The sequence below is a fragment of the Hippichthys cyanospilos genome, chromosome 16, assembly GCF_059441005.1.
Source record: "Hippichthys cyanospilos isolate Australia breed blue-spotted pipefish chromosome 16, RoL_Hcya_1.0, whole genome shotgun sequence".
Taxonomy (NCBI): Eukaryota; Metazoa; Chordata; class Actinopteri; order Syngnathiformes; family Syngnathidae; genus Hippichthys; species Hippichthys cyanospilos.
Window position 1 is genome coordinate 17,687,858 of NC_142384.1, and position 24,469 is coordinate 17,712,326.

Consider the following 24,469-nt stretch of genomic DNA (forward strand, 5'->3'; position numbering starts at 1 on the left):
CGCGAGTGAGGAGGCGGGGATAAGGGTGGACTGACCGCGATTTCGGCCAATCGCGCGCGAGGACGCTGATGCAGCGCCCAGGAGTGGGCCAATCGGAAGAGAGGAGTAATCCGAGGACACGATCAAGGTCGGTTGGGGGGCACTCCGTGCACATATGAGGCGTTGTGAGGCAGCGCGCAGGAATGGCGACATAGTACGACGTGAAAACAAAAATAAATGACAAACATGAGCACGAAACAGCCACATGACTGCGCCAACGTTTGACAAACCAGCAGTGGGGCGATTAGCATGGTAAAAATGCATTTACCTGGATTAACCGTATATTTTTGACAGTTTCGATCCAGACATTTAAAAATGTCTTTTTTTTTTTCCCCATCGAACTAGCAATGGCGCAAAGTAACCAAGCACTGTACAAGTATTTGTTCCTGCGCCTAAGTGGATTTTTTCAAGTATTGATTATTGTGTCTTTTTTACGTTCTATATTTAAAAGTGTCTTTGACCATTAAGACAATACAAATAAATATTGTAAGTAATCATAAAGATGATAACATGATTTTATAAGCGTTAGTCATATTGCTAAACTTAACCTCAAAATGTTAAATGTGTATCATAAACCGCACTTATGATTTTACATGAATGTTTTTTCACATTCAAAAAACCCATCTTTATTTAAAAAAAAAATCATCAGCAGCCACGAGAAGGCGCCACACACACACGTTTTTTTTCTTCTACGGAGTGACGTCACGATGCAAGTTGGACCAATTATTATCAACATTGCAGAACGACCGTCAACATATCGCTTCCTCTTAACAAGCGGTGTTATGAGCACTTCTAAAAAGCTCAATCAAAATAGAGCAGTGGTAAGGAAGTTGTATTGTTTGTTGATCACACAAACCTTACAAAAATGACTGAGCAAATAATTATTCATTTTCTAGTGTGAGACTCATTTTCTAGGATGCAATGGTCAGTATTCTGTAACAATGATATAATTTTGAAATATGACAAAATGAATAAGAATGACTTGTTTTTCCGACGGCAGGATTCAAGTGAACGAGGTCAAAGGTTAAGCACGCGTCACACGGACGCATTTCCTTATTTCAATTGTTCTCATAAAGGGGGGTAAGAGTCAAACATCGGCGACCTTTCCCCTGCTGCTGGCGCCGCCTTTTAAAAGCACACAGAGACCTTGTCTCTTTTCGGTTAGACTCGCTTGTGGGTTTGTGGGTTTTTTTTCTGCCTCCCTTGTAATAGCACACTTAGCATTTACGCTAACACACGTCACCAAGCTCTCACAGACCGCACGTCCATCATCATCATCATCATCATCATCATCATCTGAAACATGAGGAAGATGATGATGGGCTCCATGGCGACCATTCAGGCTTACAAATACAACTGGGGGAGGGGGAGGGGGAGGGGGAGGGCGGGTTGCCGGCGTCTCCCCCCGGGACGACAAGCGAGCAGAAGCTTGATGAGCGCGAGAGATCCATTACTCCTCAGCTTCCTCTCCAAATGGAGGCCATTAATAATGCTCTGGGAGAAGTTGGGGCGCCTTGCGTGTCTCAAAAAGCGAGTTGACGTCAACACGCGCTCAGCGTAATGTCCACAGCTCATAAATTTCACATGATATCTTGTTAGGATGAGTGATAACACTTTTTTTTGCGGACTGATGCCAGTTGTTTGCATCGATGGATTATAGTATTTTAAATATTTCGTCAAACTATTACAATGTTTTGCAGATACCAATAATACTGGGAGTAAATATGGGTGCCAAATATCCTGATACGGATTGCGGGCCGCACAGAGAAAAATTTAGTGAGCCGGACCAAAAAAATCATCGTATATATTTATACAACTTTAAAACAACAACTTCACATTTATTATTCTTTTTTAATCCTGTCCAAAATAGTAAAAGAACATCATTACTATTAATTAAAAAAAAAAGATTACTATTAATCATAAAACATTTCAGTTTTTACATGAATGAAACAAATCAGGATTAAACCCGGTTCTGGCCCGCGGGCCACATGTTTGATATCAGTGATGCGTCCACAGCTCATAAATTTCACATCATAATAATTGCTGAGTTTTTTTTGTTTTTTTTCCGCAGATACCAGTAATGCTAGTATTGAACGATACCATGTAAATACGGGTGCCAGTATGGCTCATACGGATAATGATACAAAGTACTTTTAGTTGACATTCTTGCTGTAAAAGCCCGTGGCGCCGGTTTGACAAGTTATGATGTCCCAAACAGGAAACAAGTGCAAAATGGCTTCAGTGGAAAACTCTTGATCACATGACTTCACCTCTTTTATTTTTTTCCAAGTGGATTTGTTGTGGATGAAAAATAGATTTTTTTTCTGTGCCTTTTACTGGCCATAAAAGCATTGAATTATTTTCCATGACTTTTGGTGTCAAATTCATGAAAATGAAAAAGTCAAAAATGTTCTATTTTGGTCTACTTAAGGCTTGGTTTTAAATCACATCGTGGAGAAATCTTGTCACAATGTTACTACTAGCTAGCTTGAGCCAATAAACAAGATGACAAGACAATATTTGTTTTTCATTCCCTTTATTTACATTGTTGTATTTCTTTTTTTCATAATTTGGAATATTTTGTACAATTCCTTTTTTTGTTGCAATCTACATTTTGACAGCATTTTTGAGAAATATATATTATAAATACATTGCTACTAGCATTTGTTAGCTAATAAAATGACATGACAAGGTGGATGTTTTTCATTTATTTTTTCTACTTATTGCACTTTTAATCACTTAAATCATTTTGTGGATTTCACTTTTTTGTACAATCAAATTTATGCCATATTTTTGAGAAATCTTGTCACATTAGCTAGCATGAGCTAATAAACAAGTCCTTTTCAGTCCTTTTTTTCACTTCATTGTGTCATTTGGAACATTTTGCACATTTCAGTATATACAATATTATTCAGTTTATACTCTATACAATCTATGTCAAGTTTGCTTGCAGTATGTTATTCATTTTCAAGTCATGAAGTCACTGAATCAAAAAAAAAAATCTCTTGAGGTCTTGACTAGAATCATTGATATCTTCTAGTGGAGTTCCCACATCTGAGCCAGCAAACCCCAAGAGAAAACCAATCCTATCTTACAAGTGCGATCCATCCAAAAGGTTCCTTCAATGCAAGTTTCGGAACTTTCCGACAAATTTTTCTGGGATCCTCCCTTGGCTTCACGGTCACCCGGAAGCAACGTCCCAGATCTCCTTTCACAGGATGCTGCTCCTGGGCAGGTCCAGCTCCTCCTCGGGCACCTTCAGGCCGCCCACGTACCAGAAGATCCACAGGAAGATGCTCAAGAAGATGAGCAAGGGTCCGGAGAAGACAAAGAAGTCCCAGTACCTCAGCGAGGCGAAGATGCCCACCAGGAAAAGCAGGAAGCCCACCACGTCCAGGATCACGGCCACGGCCAAGAAGAAGCTGGTGCATTTGTTGGGCTCCATGGCCAGACGAGCGGACGGCGAGCCGAGCGGACGGCGAGAGGGCTGCTTTGACGACCGCTTGCCGTCCTCTCCCGGCGTGACTCCCGAGGAATCGCGGAGCGGCGGGGCCGGTTGCCGAAGAAGTCCATCTTCATTCCTGCGCCGGGCCGACTCGTTTTGCCGCTTCCCGATGACGTTACGCTTTTACGGTACGTGACTGACGTGCCGTCGGTCATCGTCAGCCTTCCAAAAAAATCTTACAGTAACTAGGGTTGACGGCGCCGATATCTGCCATTCGGACGAATATCGGCATGGGCCTTTTGAAAAAAATCGGACGTTTTGCGATTCCTTTAGTTCGCCACTAGATGGCACTGCACTCCATATACTGTACATTGACCTTACAATGGCTGAATAAACACAACAAACTGACACCTTTATTTTCATCCTAATGAAAATGAATACCGGCTTCAAACATTGGTCATCGGGCTCTTTGATGACTAATAATCAAAATCATCTATTCCTAACAATAAATATCCCTCTCATTAGTTACCAAACGGTTGTTGACATTAATTTGAACAAATACTACTCTAAACGCCTGACTCGAAAACAAATTAAACATACATTTATCGTGTATAATGTCAACTAAGCATTTCTAGTTCGTTGTAAATTAAACTAAAGAATACGCTAACTTGTTTTGGTTTGATCATGTGACATTCACAACATTCGCAAAGGCACTCGGAACGTTCTTTTCGTCTTTTTTAACCCTAATTCCACTATAGCAGTAATCGTGTTTAAATGTCATCTCCAACATGTTCTCATATCACTAGTTTGTAAAAAAGAAAGAAAAAAAAACATATTAAAGAAGTAAACAGTAGTTTTTGTTGGATGTGTTTTTTGTAAGGGGCGTGGCCAAGTGTATGACATCAAAAGCTGCAGTCCAATTGGCCGGTTAGCTTGTGCGTGAGCGTCGTTGCGTAAGTTGGGGTCGACAGCAGCTCCTTGCTGGTGTTTTAATTTTGATTTTGTGTTTCAAGCGCTACTTTCATTGCACTTTTTTTTTTCCCGCTTGGTGTTTGTCGAGTCAACAAAGCCAAACCGGTTGGCTGGCTGTCACATGACGGAAAAATCAAAGAGCAAACATGACTTGGCTGTTTTATGTGACAGTTGCCATGGCGATCTGCCGGCAAAGGGGGGGGGGGGGGGGGGGGCCCTTGATTCTTGTGTTTTTCATTTAAGTATCCTTTGTATTTTTCATTAACGTTGTAGTTTTTTAATTTTGTCTTTTTTTTAAGGATGTGGTTGATGCATCAGCCCACTTCTTCATCTCTGTCCACGATATCGTCCTCCTCTCGATCATTCTTCCTGCTCAATAACTAATAATCAATAACTTTGTGTTCTAATGTACCAAAGTAATCTGAGGTACTAACATCAATTATTTTATTACATAAAATGATCAATTACTTTGCAAGATTATGTAACAAGGGTATGGATTACTCAATCGATTGCTAAAATACTCTTAAGTACACTTAAGAACTAAAGCAATCGATTATTTTAGATAAGTAAAAGTACTAAAATAAACTTAAGTACTAAAAACTACTTTCTTACTTAATTACTTAAGGTTTTTAAATAGAAATAATCATTACTTCTGGTAATAATATACTGAGCTAACCAATTTCTTTAGGCACTAGAGTAAACAATTAGTTTGAGTAATGAAGTACTAACATAATTGAGTATTTTAGGTAACTAAGTAAAAACTAATAGCAGAAAGTACTAAAATCGATTATTTTGTTATAAAATAATCAACTACTTTAAGAGATTAAATAAAGTATTGATTACTTTAGGTAATTGAGTACTAACGTAATCAATTACTTTAGGTGCGTAAGTACGCACTTCAGTACCTCGATAATTGATTTCTTTAGTGGGCTATCTAAAGTTCCTGCCATTTTAAGAGATTATTTAGCCAAGCGCTTGGAAGTAAAAAATGATCTGGAATTGAACATCCCGACTCAAACGATGAGTTGACTTTTTTAGTTGGTGATCGTACCTTGAAAATAGCTTGAATATTTTCTTCGTCCATTTGCGATCAGAGTTGTTCAGCTTCGTCTTTGTCGTCACAGTCCACGCTTTCGTCACGACTTTTATTTGGGCGTCCTTCCTCTTTGTTGCCTTCGTCACTCTCGTATCCTTTGTCGTATTTTTCTTGCTCGTCGAACATTTCGCGCTCGTAGCCTTCGTTATCGTATCCTTCGTTGTCGTTTTCCCGCCGGTTAACTCGATAGTTGTCGCAGTTGCGCAGCTCCGGTTCCTCTTCGTAGTTGTTGTCGGCGGCGGGCTTTCCCCACGTGACCACGGCGGCCCGGCGGGAAGGGTCGCCATCGACGGCGGTCTTTCCCCACGTGACTCTGGCGTCCCGGCGGGAAGGGTGGCCGTCGGCCGCGGGCGCCGCCATCTTTCGGCCGATGCTCTCGGACAGTTTGCGCACGAGGCGCGCGGCCAGTCCGTCGGCGCGCGGTCCGCGCGCCTCGCCCGGCCGGACTCGGACGTTGCCCGCGTACCACATGACCCAAAAGGCCAGGCTGACGAAGATGACGAGCGCGCCCGTGAAGATGAAGAAGTCCCCGTAGAACTGGCCGTCGGCCGCGCGCACGTCGGCGAACACGCCGACCAGCAGCAGAACCAGGCCCAGCACGTCCAGCGCCAAGCCGGCGAACAGCAGCGGCAAACATTTGCCCACCAAGCTCCTCACGTCCATCGCCGCATCGCAGGCGCGCCGCCGGGACGAAATAGCGGACGGCTCGCAGGAGGAGGATGCTGAAGGCTCACCTGTCCCGCGGGAGGCCGCGCCCTCTCGGCCGACGGGCGTGTCCCGGATGTCCGTGCGGGCTCGCGCGCACGCGCACTCGACGCTCTCAAATACAACCGACTTTAACACGCTTGCACAAAAACAATACTGTACTCACACAAATCTTGTACTCAATCTCTCTCACACACACTTTACAGTACAGTATACACACGTTTAGACGCTCAAACTGGAACATACTTAATTTTGTACATAAACGTTGTGCACGCGCAGCCTTGACTTTTACAAACACGCAACTGCAAGAAAACGTTAAAAAAAAATGTTTCCGTAACACAAACAGGAACATACATGGGTTTGTACTCAAAACTTGTACACAGACACACACGCATTTACACAGGTGTAGGCAGACACCTGCAGAAACAACATGTTTGCATACACATATGCTCAACACACACACACACACACACACACACAATCACTTTTTGGATGCAAATGGCGCAGGTCATTTTCCAGTGAAATTTGGCGCCCGCGTGAGAGCGCGTATGTTGTGGTTCCGGCGCCGCGGCGAGGCCCGAGTCTCACCGGAGGAAACTTTAAGCGGCGTTTAATAATTCAAACGCTGGATTGATTGGCGTCAGTCCCGCCCTCAAGTGCACTTTTGCCTCCCAAACATTCCCGAGTAGATGGCTGGCGGCCTTCCGCGCCGTGTAAAAAAAAAGCGAGCGCACCCCTCCCATTTGTGTCAACATTTGATCAATGCTATCTTTTCACAATAGGCGCTTTGCTGCAATGTCAAGTAGTCAGCATGCGTTTACGCTAACTCAACACCCAGAGCGCCAAAGCCACAAAATGTCGTCACAGACGACAACTGTGTAAAACTTAACAAAGGCATAAAAGCAATGTCAGTTAAACACAATTTAAAAAAGTTGTTCTTTGTTCAAATTAATTTGCTCCTAATTTGAAAAGTGTTCCTGTTTGAATTTGCTCTTAACTCGAAAAGAAAAATGAATTGTTTTTCACACCCAAATAAAAAGCATTTACTTAAAAATTCAAAAATAAAGGCATGCAGTAAATTTGCAAAGGAGTTAAACTCCGCAAAATGTGTTTGCACTTAATTTGAAAAGAAAAATCTTCAATTACTCCCCGGGGTACTTGTCCGTAGTCCCCCTGAGAACAACTGAAAATGATTTCACTACATTTGTCATGGTTTCTCTCAGGCGTATTTTATTCAGCAACTCCAGATTACAGCTCATGTAATACCGCCATGATTATTATTTGTGTCTCACCTGCTGGGAAACACAATCAGGGAACGAGTTGCTTCATGTTCCAGTTCATTTTGCTCTCAATTCGAAAAGCAAGCTGTACTGTTCAGTTAGATGTGCTTCAAATTTCAAAGCGAAGTGCCTTCAAGTACTCCCGTTTGGAGTATTACATAGTACCATGTGGAGTATTTGATGAATGGTTTTATCTTCAGTTATTTTTCATTTAAACATTTCCATCATGTTTCCGAAAAGAGTGGCTCAAGCGTTCCGAACTCCCAAAGCACTTCCAGGAACTACCCGAGTAGCGAATGCTAAATGAAGCCTCGTGAAGCCTCACGTTGATATATATTTTCTTGCTCCTCTAGATGGCACTGTTGTTTTAAAGACGCACTGGAAATGAAATGCATTTACATTGCATTAGCCTTTGTTTAAACCAGGGGTGTCAAACACACGGAAGAAACTATTCCCAAGTGGGCCGCGGGCCGTATGTTCGACACCCCTGTTTTTAGGGGTTAGGAATGCATTATGTCAATGTAGGTCCCCACATTACAGCTGTACAAACATGCGTGTTTGTGTGCGTGCGCACGTTCCTGTACAGCGGCACACGTGAGAACCGACAATGGGTTTTTGACCCCCGGCTTAAACCCGAAGCGTCCTCTAGAAGAGCGCTTCACGAGGCTTCGTTCTCCCATCACGGAGATTCATACGTTGAAGGCGGGGTGGCGGTGGAAGGCCAGCGGCTTCTTGAGGGCCCGCCGCCGGTTCTCCTTGGTGATGGGGATGAGGACCACGCCCACCACGAAGACCATCAGGCCGATGGAGAGCAGGGCGGGGCCCAGGATGTTGCTGACCTTGCGGCTGTGGCCGGCGAAGTAGAGGCCGCTGATGATGACGCCGCACGCCAGGAAGCCGCCGCCCGTCGACATGAAGTGGATGGGGAACCAGAAGACCTCGCAGCGGCCCGGCGCCGCCGTCTCCGCCGTCCACAGCGACTCGCTGCGCGACAGGCTGAACACCGTGCTCTCCGTGCGGCTGGGCGGCGTCAGCTGCTCGCGGGACTGCGACAGCGCGCGCTCGCCCAGGGCGATCTTCTCGGGGCTGCCCGACATCGCTTTCCTGCCGCCGACAAATTACCGCGCAGAGTTTTCGGAAAGGTCAGCGCTTCGCAAACCTTTTTCGACAATACGCGATACGACAGTGATCGGTTTTATAAAAGTCTCTTAACAATTTGGCGCCGTTTTGTTTCATGCTCCAATTCGTTTGCTTTTAATTTGAAAAGAAAATGTGTACTGTTCCTCTCGGCTTTAAACAGCAGTAAGTTATATTAAAAAACAAAGGCGTATGATAGTTTGCAAAGCAGTCACTAGAAAATAACCTGGCAAAAATTCACTTCACGTTCCGAATCATTTGCAAAGTAGCAAGTGAAACACAATGTAACACTAACTTGTTATGTTCCAATTTGTTTGCTCTCAATTTGAAAAGAAAACGTGCCCGTGCCTGTCACAGCATTAAAAACCATGAAATGAGACAAAAACTTTAGAAAAAATGTTTGACTCAGTCTCACACACGTTAGTACTGAATTTCATCATGTTCATTTAGTTATTAGTTATCAATTGTATTGATAAGAAATGTTTACCACTAGAGGGCGCCCACAGTGAGAATCACTGAAAATGGACACAATTGGCATAAAATGTCACAAACGACGTTCAAGTCCATTGAAAAGCGGGTCAAACTTTTCCGAGAAGAAGCTCCAACATCCCCCCCCCCCCCCCCCCCCATGACATCATTTTTCTCATTTAGCGTCACTTAGCATTAGCAGCAGTTGAGCGTTCCTTGCGGAGGAAAAAGATCACGTTACCTCAGAATCAAAGTTGGTCAAAAGCGTCTTCGGGGAGCATCCGAAAACCTTGACGGCGCTTGCGAGAGGCGGAGGCTACGCAGTGGCAAAACGGCGAAAGGCTTCCTGTCGGGGCAGCATCCCGCCCGCCCGCCCGCCCGCCCTCCTTCCTCCTCTTCCTCCTCCTCTTCCTCCCTCCTGGCCAAGGTGGAGCGCTTCTGCCACTTGGCTCCCCGGAGGAGGTCCATGGACGCTCCTGCCAAGGCGTCGACCGGGGGAATGGCGGCGTGTTATTGGCACTGGCATTATTTGTGTGATTATTGATTTGCAGACAGCCTCTAGCTATTGTCAATATGTGAGCGTGTGTGTGTGTGTGTGTGTGTGTGTGTGACACGATGATGCTGACACACTTTGCAATCACATACTGACACACATACCCACCAGCTAGAATTTTAGAATACACTCACACACACACATATATATATATATATATATATATATATATATATATATATATATATATATATATATATATATATATATATATATGTGTGCTAGCTTCAAAGCAGAAATGATTGTTTGTTGAGTTAAATGGAATAATTTAAAATCAAAAACAGTTTTGCATCAAAAATTGATTCAGAATTGAATTGTAGACTCATAAACCTGAACCTTCCCAACCCTCACCCGTTATATTCCAGTATGTTTTTTTTTGTATTCTATACACGAACACAACCTAAAAATAAAATTAAATAAACGTTTGTTTCGGATTATTTTCTTCCCAGGTTCTTTTGTTTTAAAATCTTATACACATCGACGAGAATAATTTTTAGACAACAAATTTTACTGCATTTTCAATATTGTATTTTTTATGTATAATAATAATCACAAATCTAATATTTTGTGATGTCTTACAGTGTCCAGGAGAGGGTAGCACTGCCATTCAAATAAATTATAGCTTGGCAGCGGCCTCTAACAGTACAATACACTGATACACGTTTCAAGGAGACATGAAAAAAATATATACAGTATACACATAAAAGTAGTATGTATTGCGTGTGGCTAATTTACATATTCCCGCCCAACGACAGTGTCTCACTCTCAGCCGATGACGGGCTCTTAAAGGCTGGAATAAGTTAGGGCTAAAACGTCTTTGGCCACTATTAAAACTAAGATGAAAGGTAAGCAGAGCTACATTGTTAGCATGGCTTAGCATTAGCTTCCGATAATACCATTAACAACGTCGTTTACATATGATTGGGCTCTTCGTCGCTTAAGGTTAGCGTGTTAGCACGTCATCGCTTCCTGATGGAGAGAACGTCCCTCTTGGCCCCTTCATTAACTTCACATGCTAATTCCTTAGCTAGCGATCAATGCTATTGATCACCAGGGCTGCAGCGCCGTGGCAACCAAGGTCACCTTGGCGTCTTTACCTCCTGGCTAAAAGCTAATTAAAAGCTAACGAGACCTTCAAAAAAAAAATCTTAAAAAGGGCGGCTTGCATCATTGTGGGTGCGAACACAGCTTGTTTGATTTTCGGAATGGGAGCAATACTCGTAAAAGACAGCGGTTTTCGAGTCTCGTCTTTCCAAGTTATTCTACTACAGTAAATAGTCCAAATAGATTTGGCAAAACCAATGTCATCATAAATGAAAAAAAAAAAAAATCAATCTGACACTCATGAAACGTAATAAGCCGATTTTATTGAAGTTTGTTCGAGAAGAAAGATCAAGTAAACAGCGACATGAGAACAGAGGAGGTTCTTGCAGCTGATTAGCTGGAAACAAGAGGAAGGGGCGGGGCTTAAGAAATGCTTCATGCACACACCGTGCGCACTGTAGGTATAAAAACAAACTTTTTCTTTTTTTTAATACATGTGAAGGCCCCTTCAAAAGCTTCCGTCCAATCAGCTGTGATTTGACACAAAAGAGGCGGGAAACTGGACGGAGCGAAGATGCCTGATTGGCCGCCGTCTTGTGTGATTGTTTCCGCACAAAGCCCGGACACGGAATGGGCTCAATCGTAGCGGTTAATAAATCATGAACATGAGACATAAACGTCTTATCTATATTTAAAAGTCTACATTAAAGAAAGTTAGCGCAAGAGCGTTTACAGAAGCTTATTTACAACATTTTAGCAAAAATGGTGGAACGCGGCTGGCTGCTGATGTCATCGTTTTAGCGGGAATGTCTTTGTGGAGGGCTAGCAATAATGCTGCAAACATGGAACTACTGTAGCATTTAGTCTTTTTAGCTAATGATGATAGCACCGCTACCGTTAGCAGGTGGAAGACTAACGTCATAAAATGTGGCCATTTTATCATTTGGCAAACCCAAAATGGCACCAGATTGAGCATTTTATTTGTTGTTTTGCCACCGTTTTAAAATGAGCATAGTGGCTAATGATGACATCGTCGCTAGAATTTCCCTGAACGCAGGAACGCTAAAAAGAATATAGTACAGGTGATGTAAATTTAGCACGGCTAGCATTTACGAGCCACGTGAAGGAAAATAAGGCCAAAACTGTCATTTTAGCATCATTTTCCAATGAGCATTTTAGCTAATGACGACATCGCGGCTAGCATTTCTCTGAACGCAGGAATGCTAAAAATAATATAGTACAGGTAGCATTTAGCATGAGCTACGCGGCGAACGCGACGGCGCCTTTTGCGCCGCCGTTACAAAAGGACGGACGCGTGGGCGCGGCCGAGCCCTTGCGGTGCCGTCGGGGAACGGGAGGCGGTCCCCCGGCGGTCAAACGGTGACCTCGTTGGTCCCGTGGTGGTGCCCGGCGCCGAACTGCAGGTGGTCGACGGTGTGCGTCCGGCGCGAGGCAAAGGCCTGCCTCTTGGCGTGCCCCCCGACGCCCAGCGTGTTGACGCCCAGCGTGTTGACGCCCAGCGTGTTGTAGGCGTCGCCGGGCTCGGACAGCATCTTGCCCATGCGGTGGCGCTCGTGGACGGGCGTGGCGGGCATCAGCATGTCGGCGTGGGACATGGCGCGGGCCATGGCTTTCTGCCGGAACTTGTCCCGGCGCACGGCGGGGGACAGCAAAGGATCCTGGGAGCGCAGGCGCTCGGCCGACAGCAGCAGTTCCTCCGACGGGTGGCGAGCTCCGCCCCCGTAGGCGCCGGCGTTGCCGTACGGGGCCGGGCCGTAATCCCCGCGGCGGGGCGTCCGGGGCGGCGAGAGCACGTGGTCCTGGGACATGGCGCGCTGGACGCGGCGGGGACGCTGGCGCTGATGATGGTGGTGATGATGCGACGGCTCGGCGTTGACTTTGGCCACGTGGCCGTGGCCCCGCCCCCCGAAATCGCCGTGGTGATGCTTCCTGGCGTAGAAGTCGTCCACTTCCTTGTCACCTGACGCGCAAAAACACTGGCGTCATGTCCGTGCGAGGGGAGGGGCTTCATGCGGTTTGTGCTTTGGCGCCATCTGTTGGCGGGGCATTTTGGCTTTTCCTGGCGAGGGTCGCTCGTCGCTCCCGCCAAAAGCGAAAAACAAAATGGAATCCCCGCCTTGTTTTGATGACGCAGACAAGAAAAATGAAACGGTCGTCTGCAGACAAGCGGAACGTGACATAACACTAATAATGACCTGAAATATCAGCCTGAAACCGGTACCTGGTATCAGCACCTAGCCATCCCTGGTAATACAATTAATAATACTATGGATGATAATCATATAAGAACGTCAATATTTCGATTATTTGTGTGAAAGTCGATACTTTAGATTTAAGTTGTGCAAAAAAAAACGTTTATTCATTCTACCTAAAATTAGACCAGTATCGGCACCTGGTATCAGTACTAGGCCACCCCTCAAGAATAAATAAATAAGAATAATAACATCGACAATAATATTGGTGCCTGGTATCTGCATCCTTCATGAGTACTTGATAAACTGATATGAGACTGGTATCAGCCTGATAACCGGTACCTGGTTTCAGTACCCATCCATCCCTGTTAATATTAATATTATAATGATTGCCTATAATACAACTTTTTGTGTGAAAGACGTGACTTTTGATTCAAGTTATGCAAATAAAAATGCATTCTGTGCAATTTCCTGATAACCTGAAATAAAACCAGTATCGGCACCCGGTATCAGTACTCGTCCGTCCCTAAATGACAATAATAATAGCAATAATAATAATTATTATAACAATAATCAAATCGATATTCTGATATTTGCGTGACAGTCAAGAATTTTGATGGAAGCCTCTTTTATGCAAATAAAACTACTGTACATCTAGGGCTTCACAAAATACCATTGACCTGGCTTGACATGTAGCATTAGCATTAGCATTGTGAGGATTGGCGCGCGTCGGCGAGCGGATTTACTCAAGTCAGACGAGAGCGCGAACTCGTAGGAGGGCGGCAGGTGGCTGAGATTCTGGAAGGATCTGGACAGCGACAGGTCGTACGGCTCGGTGGCCGCCGTCAGGATGTTGTTGCTCCGCGGCGCTCGCTCTGCCGGGGATCGCCATGCCAAAGAAAACGACCACAAATAAACCAATTGGCCAACTGAAACGCATGCATGCAAAAGTCTCGTCTCAACGAGCTGCCCGGCGGCCAGGCGGGCGGGGCCTGCGAGCGACAAGGACACACAAAGACAAAATGGCGGCGGCGGCCAGGAGGACTCACCGTGTCGCGCGTGTCTGTTTGCTAACAAAAGCCAAAGAAGAAGCGTCAAGGGACACGTCATACGCGGCGGCGTATCATAGCAAGCGGACGCCAACCGCGACCTCGGAGCATTCCCATTGGATGCCCGGCTAAGAGCTATGATCCCCGAGCCGTGCCTTGACCGGGTTTTCGATCATAGCGCTTTGGGGAAACGAGACACCGCTGGCGCCCCTAGTGGCCAGGGGAAGCATTGTTGACAGCATCTTTGAATCCCGAGTAAGCCCCTATCCATCCCACTGAGGGTCGAACGCCGGTGACCTCATCTCCATAGGAGGTCATCCGGAGGTCACCGGATGTTTGCCTGCCATGCTTTTGTCGCAAAAAAATGTCGTCAAAAACGCTCTCGGACGAAAAGCAACGGCCGGCGACCTCCGACGACCTTTTGGTGAACTCTGGCGACCTTTTGGCAACCTCGAAGAAACCTTGCGGCGATCGTACGAGCCGCTACCTTCGCGGATACTTGCCGGCATCGGCGCCTCGGTGGGACAGGAGCTTAAGATGACGATAATGCCGTGATATCGTACTAACTCATTCTGTGCCCGCTATTTAAAAAAATCCTTTTACGCTTACATTAAAAAAATAAAAAGGGAAATATCTAAATGGAATTGAATGTCTGGAAAGTAAAGATGTGTAATTATGTCTTTGGCATTGAATGTTTCTAATAGTTGAAAAAAATAACTGTAAATATGTACATGGGATTGTACATGAAAGTAAAAAAATGTAAACAAGTACATAAGATTGAAGGTTTGAATCCAAATGACGTATAATTACGTCTTTGGTACGGAATAAGTTGAAAAGGCGTTGAGTAGCAACTCATTCAATGCCAGGGATGTATTTTCACGTTTAAGAATTCAGACATTCAATGGATTTAATACTTATCTGGGATTGAAAAAAAAACATGAAAATACGTCCCTGGCATTGAATGAGTTATTGGTCATGTAAAGCATTTAAAAAAAAAAAAGCTATCCTTTGTTTTGTTCTTACCCATCTTTGGCGTGAGAGCGGTGAGATCCACGTGGCTGTGCTGGTAGTCATGGTGATGGTGGTTTCCTGCAGGCACACACACACACACACAATAAAGTCAATATTGAGTCATCTGAATTCCAGGGGCCAGTGATGTCATAGTGGGACACTCATCTGATTGGCTAGTGGCATTTACCATTCAAGCGCAACAGGAAGTTGACGATACACGACACGTTTGCATTTGGGACCACTTTTCTTCAATGTTTTAAACGGTTACGTAGAAATATGCAAAGGTTTTTGTCCTTTCCTTATTTGGACACGGCAGGAAGTGGGCGGGGAGCGTCCAGCCAGGATAATCACAGATTTATCTGATGTCTTCTTTCTTATGTCAGAAGGAACATCACACAAAGCTGCCGCTATCCTCGCTGAGGGTCATGTGACTCGGACGGTCCGCGGCGGCAATCCAGTTGGACAACACGGCAGGAAGGAAGCGCGCGTGCACGCAGGAAGTCGAAATTCCAGGAAGTCGAGCGGGAAGCGTGCAGCGGGAAGTCCATTTGTACAACATGATGACCATATTGGAAGGAAAAAGGGTTTCAGGAAGTTGGAAAACTGAATAAAGCCACGACAGGAAGTACGAAATGTGAAAAAAAAAAGTTGAAATGTACGATGACGCAACAATACAGGAAGTACAAACTGCAACAGGAAGTTGAACGGTAACGATTATTTGAATGAAAAAATGATCAGATTTTAATTTCAATCTATTAAAAATGGGACATTTTTTTTAAATAAACACCGCAAAAATATTTTGTTGAAATTTAGTTGGGTCGGTAACGTAAGAAAATTGACCAAAACGCTGTTTTCAAAGGTAACAGCAGGAGCCTGCGCCATTGGCAGGAAGTCCCGCCTCCTGGGGGTTTCCCGCCGTCAGCCAGTGAGACGTCTCGCTCTCGCGCCGCTGAAAATGAGCGCAGTGGCATTTGCGCCACGTTGTTCGGGTCCGTGTTGACATTTGCGCCCCGTCGTTGACATTATCAGCCACGTGCCGGCGAAGCGCTACGAGGCCGCCGACGGCGTCCAATCAATGGGAGCGGCTCCCTGCCGCTCGCTTCATCAAAAGCTAATTGAACTTTGGCCTCGCGATTAGCGCCTTCAACGCCGCCGACGACATTTTTCAATACGAATTTGCTGGCCGTGTCTATCGTGACGGCTCAACCCCGTCAAATCAAATCAATCCGAAGTGTGAGCGCCACACATTTACAATCAAATGACAATCAAATGAGGCTGCTAAAAACTATTCAAAAGGGGTATTGATGACAGAAAACAAAGAAAAAGTTTGACGTCGTCATTAGCCTTTGGCGGGCCACATAAAATGGTGTGGAGGGCCGGATTTGGCCCCCGAGCCTCGAGTTTGACACCCGCGTTTCAAAGTGAATATCAATTTCAGAAATTTGACTGTCAAGAGATCCTGAACCAAAGTCAGAATTGTGAAATTGAAGGGGGAATTCTGAGAAGAAAATGAGAGACTTGACAACAGAGTTCGGAGAACGGTCGGAATTCCGACAGCAATTAAAGAGTCGTGTAAAACATGATAGCACTGTTATCTAAGTGTAAGTACAAAAACAGAAAAAAGAATTCGTATTATATAATAATAATTAGTATTAGAGTTCAGACAGAAGTAGACCAGCGCCTGACGAATGACGGACCAGAAAAAAAAAAGTCAAATGTCGCCCTCTAGCGGTGGCAGAAAGTTGGGCAAAAATACACCGACGATTGCAATTTCGTCCGGCTTGAAAAAATGACGGCACCAGCAAAAAAAAAAAGAAGAAAGAAAAAGTGTTTAATTTGAAAACTTCTATCTTGCATTTCCTGCAAAAACTTCTATCTTGCACTTCCAATTAGGAGCGGTCCCAAACTGGCCGGCCCGGCCCGCTACGCCGTCGAGGAAGCCGCGTCAGGTGGACGCCATGTCGGAAGTCAAAACAAGAGGAAAAAGGAAGCGCCCCGCCGCGTCTTTGATGCCGAGACTCCTGCTGTCGTTCAACATCCACTTTTCACTTTCATGTTCTTCCCGTTTGTCGCGCTCTCGTCTCGCTCCTAATTAGACGCCGGCCGGCAACAATTTTTCATGCAAAATACATCACGGAGCCAGAGACGGGGCCACACACACACACACACACACGGGGACTTTTTTCTATCGTAGTGGGGACCTCCCGGCGACATGCCCTGGAAAACATGCAGGGTAGCGACCCTCGGGGACCGGACCCTGGAAAAGAGCTCGGAATTTGTGGGCTCCAACAAAACGGCCCCGACAATTGCAACAGGTCTCACAAAGACGGTAAAACTCGACATGTAGGAAAAACCCATGGATGTGTGCGCATACACACAAAACTGTTATTTTTCCTTCCAATCCTAGTGGGAACATCACTCTTAGCCCCTAACCTAACCTTAACCATCACAAGAGATTGCCTCTCCTCAACCAAAATCCAATTCCAATTCATACTCGAAAACAAGTCCTGACCCCCCGTCAAAACGCTTCTCACAAGAGGAGCTGTACACACACACACACAAGGATTTTTCTGTCATAGTGGGGACATTTTATTGCCTACTTTATTATCGTGTGGAACGTTAGTCTGCTCGGGAAATTGGACAAAATAAGAATTTCGTTGTGTGGTGTTACTATGCATATGACAATAAAACTTGAATCTCGAATTTTGAAAATGGAATCTCGTTGACATAATGCGTTTCCTATTCCCTAAATACACACAAAAGGTTTGATTTTTTTTTTAAGTTTCTTTTTGTTAAAAGAAAAACCAAATACATGAAACTATACTATACTAATACTACTACTACTATACTAAACTATACTAGTAAAAATGTACAAAATAGGAACTTTTTACTGCTGAAAATGGAAGACAAAATAACGAAATAATTTAGGTAGGCGCGTTGAAAATGACAAACTTTGATGGTTTTTTTTTTTTCTTTCTTTCTTCTTCCGAACCGGCGCACAGACGGAATCCTGATGAAGATGACGTGTGCGATTGTGCGGATGTCTTTGATAAATCTTCCAAGCCATAGTCTAATATTTTACAAGCGGAGCCAAGCCACTTCCTGGAGATGAGAAAAATGCCGTTTGCGCTGTCATCAATAAGAAATGTGGGCTTGTGCAGGACATATTATTGATACCTTTGTTAATAATAAAACAAGTTTTGATCTTTGACGAGCGGAAGGCGCCGAGGCCTCGTTAGCTCATCGCTTGCTCCGTTAACTCCCTTGCGCCTTTTGATTCGCCGCCTTTTGATTTGCCGAGCCACTTCCTGCAGACGAGAAAAAAAGACGTTTACGGCTACATGACTCGAAAGGGAAAATTTAGCAGGGCGACGCTTATTGTTCCAATTAATTTGCTCTCGGTTTGAAAACCGCGAGGTTCCTGCCTTGGCAATTACGTGAATTCGATTAGATTTGCTGCTGACGTGCACCAAAGGAAGTGGAAATGTGTTGGACGGCAACACAGGAAATAGAATCGTGCAAGGAAATGATGTGACAGGAAGGAAACGGAAAACAAGGGCGGTTGAGTAAAGAAAAATGAAGCGGAGATGATGATGATGATGATGAAGACACATGGGCCAAAAGCTCACGGGACGTCTGAAAATACTTTTGAGTAAGTGGGGCAGTGCACGCGGGCGTGCACGTGGCTTCACTCGGCGCATGCGGCACAGAAAAGAACGAGTCACCAGACGCCCGTTTTTGCCCATTTTTCTGGACGGCGGCCACTAGAGGCCGCCCGGCTGCACTGCAATACAAAGCTCCCTTTTTTTGGCGGTTCGCAAACGTGCCTCGGTTTGCCATCCGAACAAGATCGAGTACTAACAGGCTGCCGGACCGCTTCAGACTCCGCGTTTGGACCGAGCGTGTTTGTGCAGTTCGTGCCGCCAAGTGACGGGTCTTTTGAAAAGCGGATGTCCAAGCGGCGAGGGGACGCCGTGCCGCCCCTCGCTTCCGGAAAAAGTGGAAACGAGCTCGGAGGCATGGCGGTACATGGAAAACGCGTAAAGTGGCGGAAGTAAAAGCTCAATATTTTGCAGGGCCACATTAACGAGTCGCGTGAGAGCCGCGAGGCAAAAAGCGGCGTCGCGCCCGATTTGGACCTTTTCACTTAGCGGCGTCCTCACTTCCGCCGCCAATAATGTTAGACGGACTACTTGACGTTGGAGTAGAGGCGGTGAGTACTCTTTCCACCTCTGTGGAAGTTGACTTTCCCACAATGCAACAGCAGAGTGAGTCAAGCACGCCGCGATGCGCTGAAAAGCAAAATCCAGCACATGCGGCGAGGACGCAACGACCCAAATAGTGTGCACCCAATCACCCCGTTTTTTTTTTTTTGTTTTTTCCCTCCGTCTTCTTTTTTAGCGCGCCGCTCGTCTCTGGTGACTCGAGTGAACGGCGAACTTTTCACTACTTCCCTTTCTTGATGCACATCAGCTCAATCAGAAAAGCCCGCTTGTTGTTGTTAGCGAGCCAGACATAATGTAGCGCTAGCTAGCTATGCTACGCTGCGCAAAAGCAAAGCAGGAAACGTGCGCGAGAAGGTATAAAAAGGTCAAAAATGATGCGTAACGGAGCAAAAGTAGAAGAAGAAGTCGCGTTTGGCGCGGCAAAGTGGGCCAGGAGTCGACGAGGGGCAAGGAGGCCATTTTGCCGTTGCCAAAGCTCCGCCTCCCGCCCCCCCTCCGCCCCTCCCCTCCGGTAAGGAGGTCAAGTGCTCTTACGGGGAATTTAATTGGCTTGGCTTTCTCCCCGCAGCGTGGCCTCATCTTCAATTCTCACTTCTTCTTTCACTTCTTCTTCGTGCGTGTGACATTTTTAGCCACGTGCCAAAGAAGAAAAAGAAGAAAGGCGCCATTGACGGAGCGGCACGCTTCCCGGCCGCTATGTGACTTTTTTCTGGATGAAGCCAAAGCAATCCAAAAGGAAGCGCTTGAGATGATGGATTTATGACCCTCAGCGGGCAGGGCAATGCATCACGCTTTTCCAAGAACATTAAAAGCCAGAATTCAGTGCTCGCGTTTTGTGTTGCTTGTTAAATTTATGACGCGGATAAAAACGGAATTTGTAAACTGACGACTAAAATATTTGGTGGGTAGACAATTTGGATGCATGGAACATTTTTTAAAATGTAATAATTAGAGTGGCGCTTCTGGTATGTTTGACACCGCTCTAATTGGCATTAAATTCCCCATTATTTTGCTGATGGAGGTCTAAAACGCCATTACTTTGGGTAACTAAAGTAATCAACTATTCAGATATTGATTGACTGATTGCGATTTAGGCTTTTAGGGACTAAAGTACAGAGGTAATAGATTACCTTAGACAAAAAAAGTAATCAATTGATTAGTATTGCTTTAGTACCTCTTTGATTTCCTACCGGTTGTTTTTAGAAGTTCCTTTTTCAAACACTTGAGAAAATTAGAAGTATGGGAGTGGGATTAAATGACTTGACGCTTAAAAAAAAAAAAAACGTAAAACTACGTCTTTGGGATTGAACGAGTTACTGTTCCCAAGATGTTGCCTTTAAAGGCATTTGCCCATTGGCCCGTCTCTCTTGAGGTGCGAGCGATCAAGACGGCGGCGCCGCAGAAAAAAACGCCCACGAGCCGGCTGAATGACTTGAACTATGATGGAGTTGTCCAAGAAGAATAGAAGAGAAAAGCAGCAGAGGTGAAGGCGCTTTGAAAACATGTTTTTTTGTTTTGCCGTCACGTGGTGCTTTTCACGCGCTTGTCTTGATGCGGGGAGACCTTCCACAGCTTTCACACCAACCGCCAAACAAGAAAAGACTTGTGTTCGGGGAGTGTGTGTGTGTGTGTGTGTTGGCCTTTTGAAAGAAAGAACCTTCTCCGATGTTCAATGAAGCCCTAACAACAAAGATGAAGCTAGAAAAACGTGCCAACAAGGTGACAGCACACACACACACTTGAATTTTAATCAATCTTTTGTTTTTTTACTATCGAGAATTAAGAATCATTTGGGTAAATATTTGTATTCGACAACTGAAAGACAGCCTATTCATTTGCAATTCATTTGAAATTCTGTATTGTAGAAATGTGACACACGTTTATTTACAGTTAGCATTTACCATAAGTAGCGATTAACTTTGAGTTAGCGATTAGCGCTTCATTTTGGACAAGGCAACCTCAAAAATCGGAATGACATTTTCTATGAGAGAAAGGCAAGAAATATGTTGACTTGCGGTTAGCATTTGAGATGACTAGCTGTTAGCATCCAGTTAGCAATTAGCTAATGAATCGGTCCTTTTTTGACCTATAGTTTAACCAAACTGTTTTTAGCGGGTGATGGAAGTTAAATGAAATATGAAAACAAATATATGACCGTTTTATCAAGTTCCAACATCCGACATTGTTTATTTCACGCTGTGACAAACCCGCCATTTTGTTCTTGCTTTTTTTCTTAAGTGTACATCAGACGTGCGTCAGGCCGCATTAGCGCCGACGCTAACGCTAATGGGCCGGTTAGCATGCGCGGCACAGACGCCGAGCGCTTAAAAGCCTTCAAGTCGAATTGATTCTCAAGGTCACATTAGGCCGACGGCATGATGAATTATGACTTTATTGAATATTACAATTAGGAGCGCGAGAGGGATCGGACGGCTTGTTTGTTGAACACGCCGCTGGAGCGGCGGCCACGTGTCGAATCCGTGACCGTTTCTTTGGTTTTTTTAAATCGACTTTGCCACGCGTCTCAAAAGGGAATGCGCTTTGTAATGAATTTCATTTAACAGCGGCTTGATCTTTGGATAATATTTCAACTCACTGGAGCGACACGTGAAGGGCGTCAATTAATTGTGAGCCGCCGCACTAATCAAACGGAATCTGACTGCAATTGAAAAAAAGGAAAAACGCCACTTTGGCTGGAGTCAAAAGTGAAAGTCTGACTTTGATCTTGACTTCCTGCTGCGCGTTTGACCCGACCACGCGCTTGCGTAATTCCACAACGCTGCGACGGAAGGAACATTCACGCTGCCTTTTTTAATGACCCCATTCAACGCCGTTAAATACGGTGACCGAAAGAGTAGTTTTCTTTTCAAACTGAGGGAAAATGAATTGGAAGATGATGTAGCTTAAATTGTGCTATATGGTGACCTTTTCGCAAAATCTTGTGTGCTTCATTTTTATCATTTCTTTGTTTTTTGTTTTCCATCGAAAAAAGCTTTGCGCTGTTTCGGGGTTACTTGGCTGGAAAAAAAAAAACATGTCACTGGGAGTACATCATTACAAAAGGTTTGAGAAACACATACAGGAACTTCTTTGTAAAAAGTTTCAAGTACAAGTACACAAAAAATAGGTTTAAAAAAAAAAAGAAAAAAAATCTACACTAGAGTGTAATACACGTGCCAGGCCTGGAGGGGCGCTGCAACACTGCCGCAAGAAGTCAGGAGTGTGTGATTGTGGTTGAAGCAAAACAAAATTACGATCACTGCCAAGGTAAAAATAAATAAATAAATAAATAATAATAAAAAAAAGACTAATAATTTTAAGAAGGGTTAACAATGACATTCCCGCTAGCATGTGTGCGGCCGAACGTGACGTGTTTGCTCGGTTGCGCGAATGTGACAAAAAGGAGAATTGTTGCCATGGCGACGCTCTTATCATGCTGTTCGCCGCTGCACCATGGGGCGACGGGAACAGGAAGTGATCCGTTAGCAATCAAACGGTGATGTCTACCACGAGCGCTGCACGACTGACCACCTTATTGAAGAAACGCTAATAAAATAAACAAGCTAACGCTTTATCAATGGCGCTCAAGCTGCAAACGCGCTAACGGGTCAGCCAGTTAGCCACAACGTGGGCTCAAGGCAGACAACCGTCCCCAAACTATGGCTCGTGGGCAATCTATAATCAATCTATAATAGGTAAACTGACTTTTCTAAACATTTGAGCTCCGGTAACGCTTGCGTCCTCGCAAAAACCGGCAACAGATATTAACAATGTCACGGTAAAATTGATTAAAATAATAGAATGATCCCTTTAGCACAGTGGAGGCAAAACGCAGCCACTACTGTGGCTTCTATTCTGTGCGCCCTATAACGCGATGCGCCCTATATACGAAAACCGTTTTAAAATAGGTCCTTCATTGAAGGTGCGTCCTATAATCCGGTGCGCCTTATTGTGCGGAAACACGTTATGGGTCTGCGGAAAATGATGTGACTCGGATGCGGGCAAACGAGAGCACCATGATTCCAGAAATGCTTATTAAGATTTGTGGCTTTCCGGAACAAAATAGACGTCAGCCCCCATCAGAGAAAAGTTATTTGGCCCCCGCCAGAAAAGGTTTGGGGACCCCCGCTCTACACGCGACGTGACAGATTTTACACGTGAAGACGCTTAGCCAAACGACAAACCAGGAATGCTGCGCAAATGATATTAGCGCAGCCCGAGCAGAATTTGCGCTGCTGCTGCGGCGGTGTGACCCAAAAAAAAAAAAAAAGGAAGCAACAGCGGGAAAGCCAAAGGAAAGAGAAAAGAAGCAAAAGTGTCCTCATGTGGGCCAGCACAGATTGTGTGCTTCAGGGACACCACAGGCTCAAATAGAGCTGCACTGCACGGGAGACAAACACTTCCACAAACCCAAAAAAAAAAAGCACTTTCTGAAATTCGGGGGACCAAATCCGACTTCACATGAAGTCATCCGAGCAGAATGTAAATAATAACCCTGCCTAAACTAATTGGCGTTAACATTAGCGCTGTGTTTGCTTCCCATGCAGAGAAGATGTTATTTTTATTCCCGTAATTTTTTTGCCGCGGTGAGTTCATCTCGCCGGTCTCCTCGGGCTGACGTTGACGATGTTGACGATACTCCGCAGCCCCCGGATCACAACTTCAATTAATTTCACAGTCGGCGGCACCGCCGCTGATTTACTGTGCGGCTTGTGCGTGTCTCGCTGTCGTCATTCGCCGCGCATGTGCGTTGTTGTCGCTTCTGGACAGAAACGTGGAGCCCGGCGCCAAAGGAATCTTTCCAAAATTCCGGACTGACTTTGCAAAAGTGGATTTTGGGAGACGACTGGGATAAGACCCACAAAAATACTCAATGAGCCATCCAATTGAAATAAAAAAAACAAAACACAAAAAACAAAATACAGCTGAGTTATTAAGCGGCGAAGGAAATATTCAACACGTATTTTGAAGCCCCGCCCCCATCGTTATTATTTTGAAAATTCCGACTTGGCAAACTAAAATTTAACAGACATGTCCATCATGGGTTTGACTTCAAACGAAAAAAAAAAAAGGTCTTGGTCAGCTTTGATGTAAAGGAAGTCTACTACCGTGCTCCAAAGCGGCCATGTTTGGAGCATAGATTGTTATCGAGTTTCAAGATCCGTGAGACAGATGCAATAGCAGCGCAACTGGCGAGGGCGTTCCTCATGTTTTTTCATGGCTCATTAAAA

General features: G+C 44.9%; 4 protein-coding genes across 6 annotated transcripts in view; all 4 read right to left on the reverse strand.

The window, feature by feature from the left end:
* Positions 1-2,558: 2,558 nt before the first annotated feature.
* Positions 2,559-5,537, reverse strand: LOC148411116 (transmembrane protein 238-like). The gene has a single exon (XM_088437349.1). The coding sequence runs from the start codon at positions 3,482-3,484 to the stop codon at positions 3,251-3,253; it is 234 nt and encodes a 77-aa protein (XP_088293475.1). The 5' UTR covers positions 3,485-5,537; the 3' UTR covers positions 2,559-3,250.
* LOC148411117 (uncharacterized) lies at positions 3,560-6,338 on the reverse strand. The gene is made up of 2 exons (XM_088437345.1): positions 5,508-6,338; positions 3,560-3,706 (listed from the first exon to the last, which is right to left on the reverse strand). Exon 1 carries the CDS (start codon positions 6,213-6,215, stop codon positions 5,547-5,549), a length of 669 nt encoding a protein of 222 aa, XP_088293471.1. The 5' UTR covers positions 6,216-6,338; the 3' UTR covers positions 3,560-3,706; positions 5,508-5,546.
* A 1,132-nt stretch (positions 6,339-7,470) lies between these two features.
* On the reverse strand, positions 7,471-9,496 carry pirt (phosphoinositide interacting regulator of transient receptor potential channels). The gene is made up of 2 exons (XM_088437580.1): positions 9,384-9,496; positions 7,471-8,641 (listed from the first exon to the last, which is right to left on the reverse strand). Exon 2 carries the CDS (start codon positions 8,632-8,634, stop codon positions 8,227-8,229), a length of 408 nt encoding a protein of 135 aa, XP_088293706.1. The 5' UTR covers positions 8,635-8,641; positions 9,384-9,496; the 3' UTR covers positions 7,471-8,226.
* A 1,546-nt stretch (positions 9,497-11,042) lies between these two features.
* Positions 11,043-24,469, reverse strand: part of shisa6a (shisa family member 6a) — a 48,653-nt gene continuing 35,226 nt past the window's right edge. For 2 of the 3 annotated variants that reach the window (XM_088437129.1, XM_088437130.1), the window contains 4 exons: positions 15,025-15,090; positions 14,002-14,022; positions 13,699-13,827; positions 11,043-12,720 (listed from right to left, as the gene is read on the reverse strand). In XM_088437129.1, coding sequence (XP_088293255.1) covers positions 12,113-12,720; positions 13,699-13,827; positions 14,002-14,022; positions 15,025-15,090 — 824 coding nt within the window. In that variant the 3' untranslated portion in view covers positions 11,043-12,112. The remainder of the gene's footprint in view (positions 12,721-13,698; positions 13,828-14,001; positions 14,023-15,024; positions 15,091-24,469) is intronic. The other variant, XM_088437131.1, reaches the window with a different exon arrangement.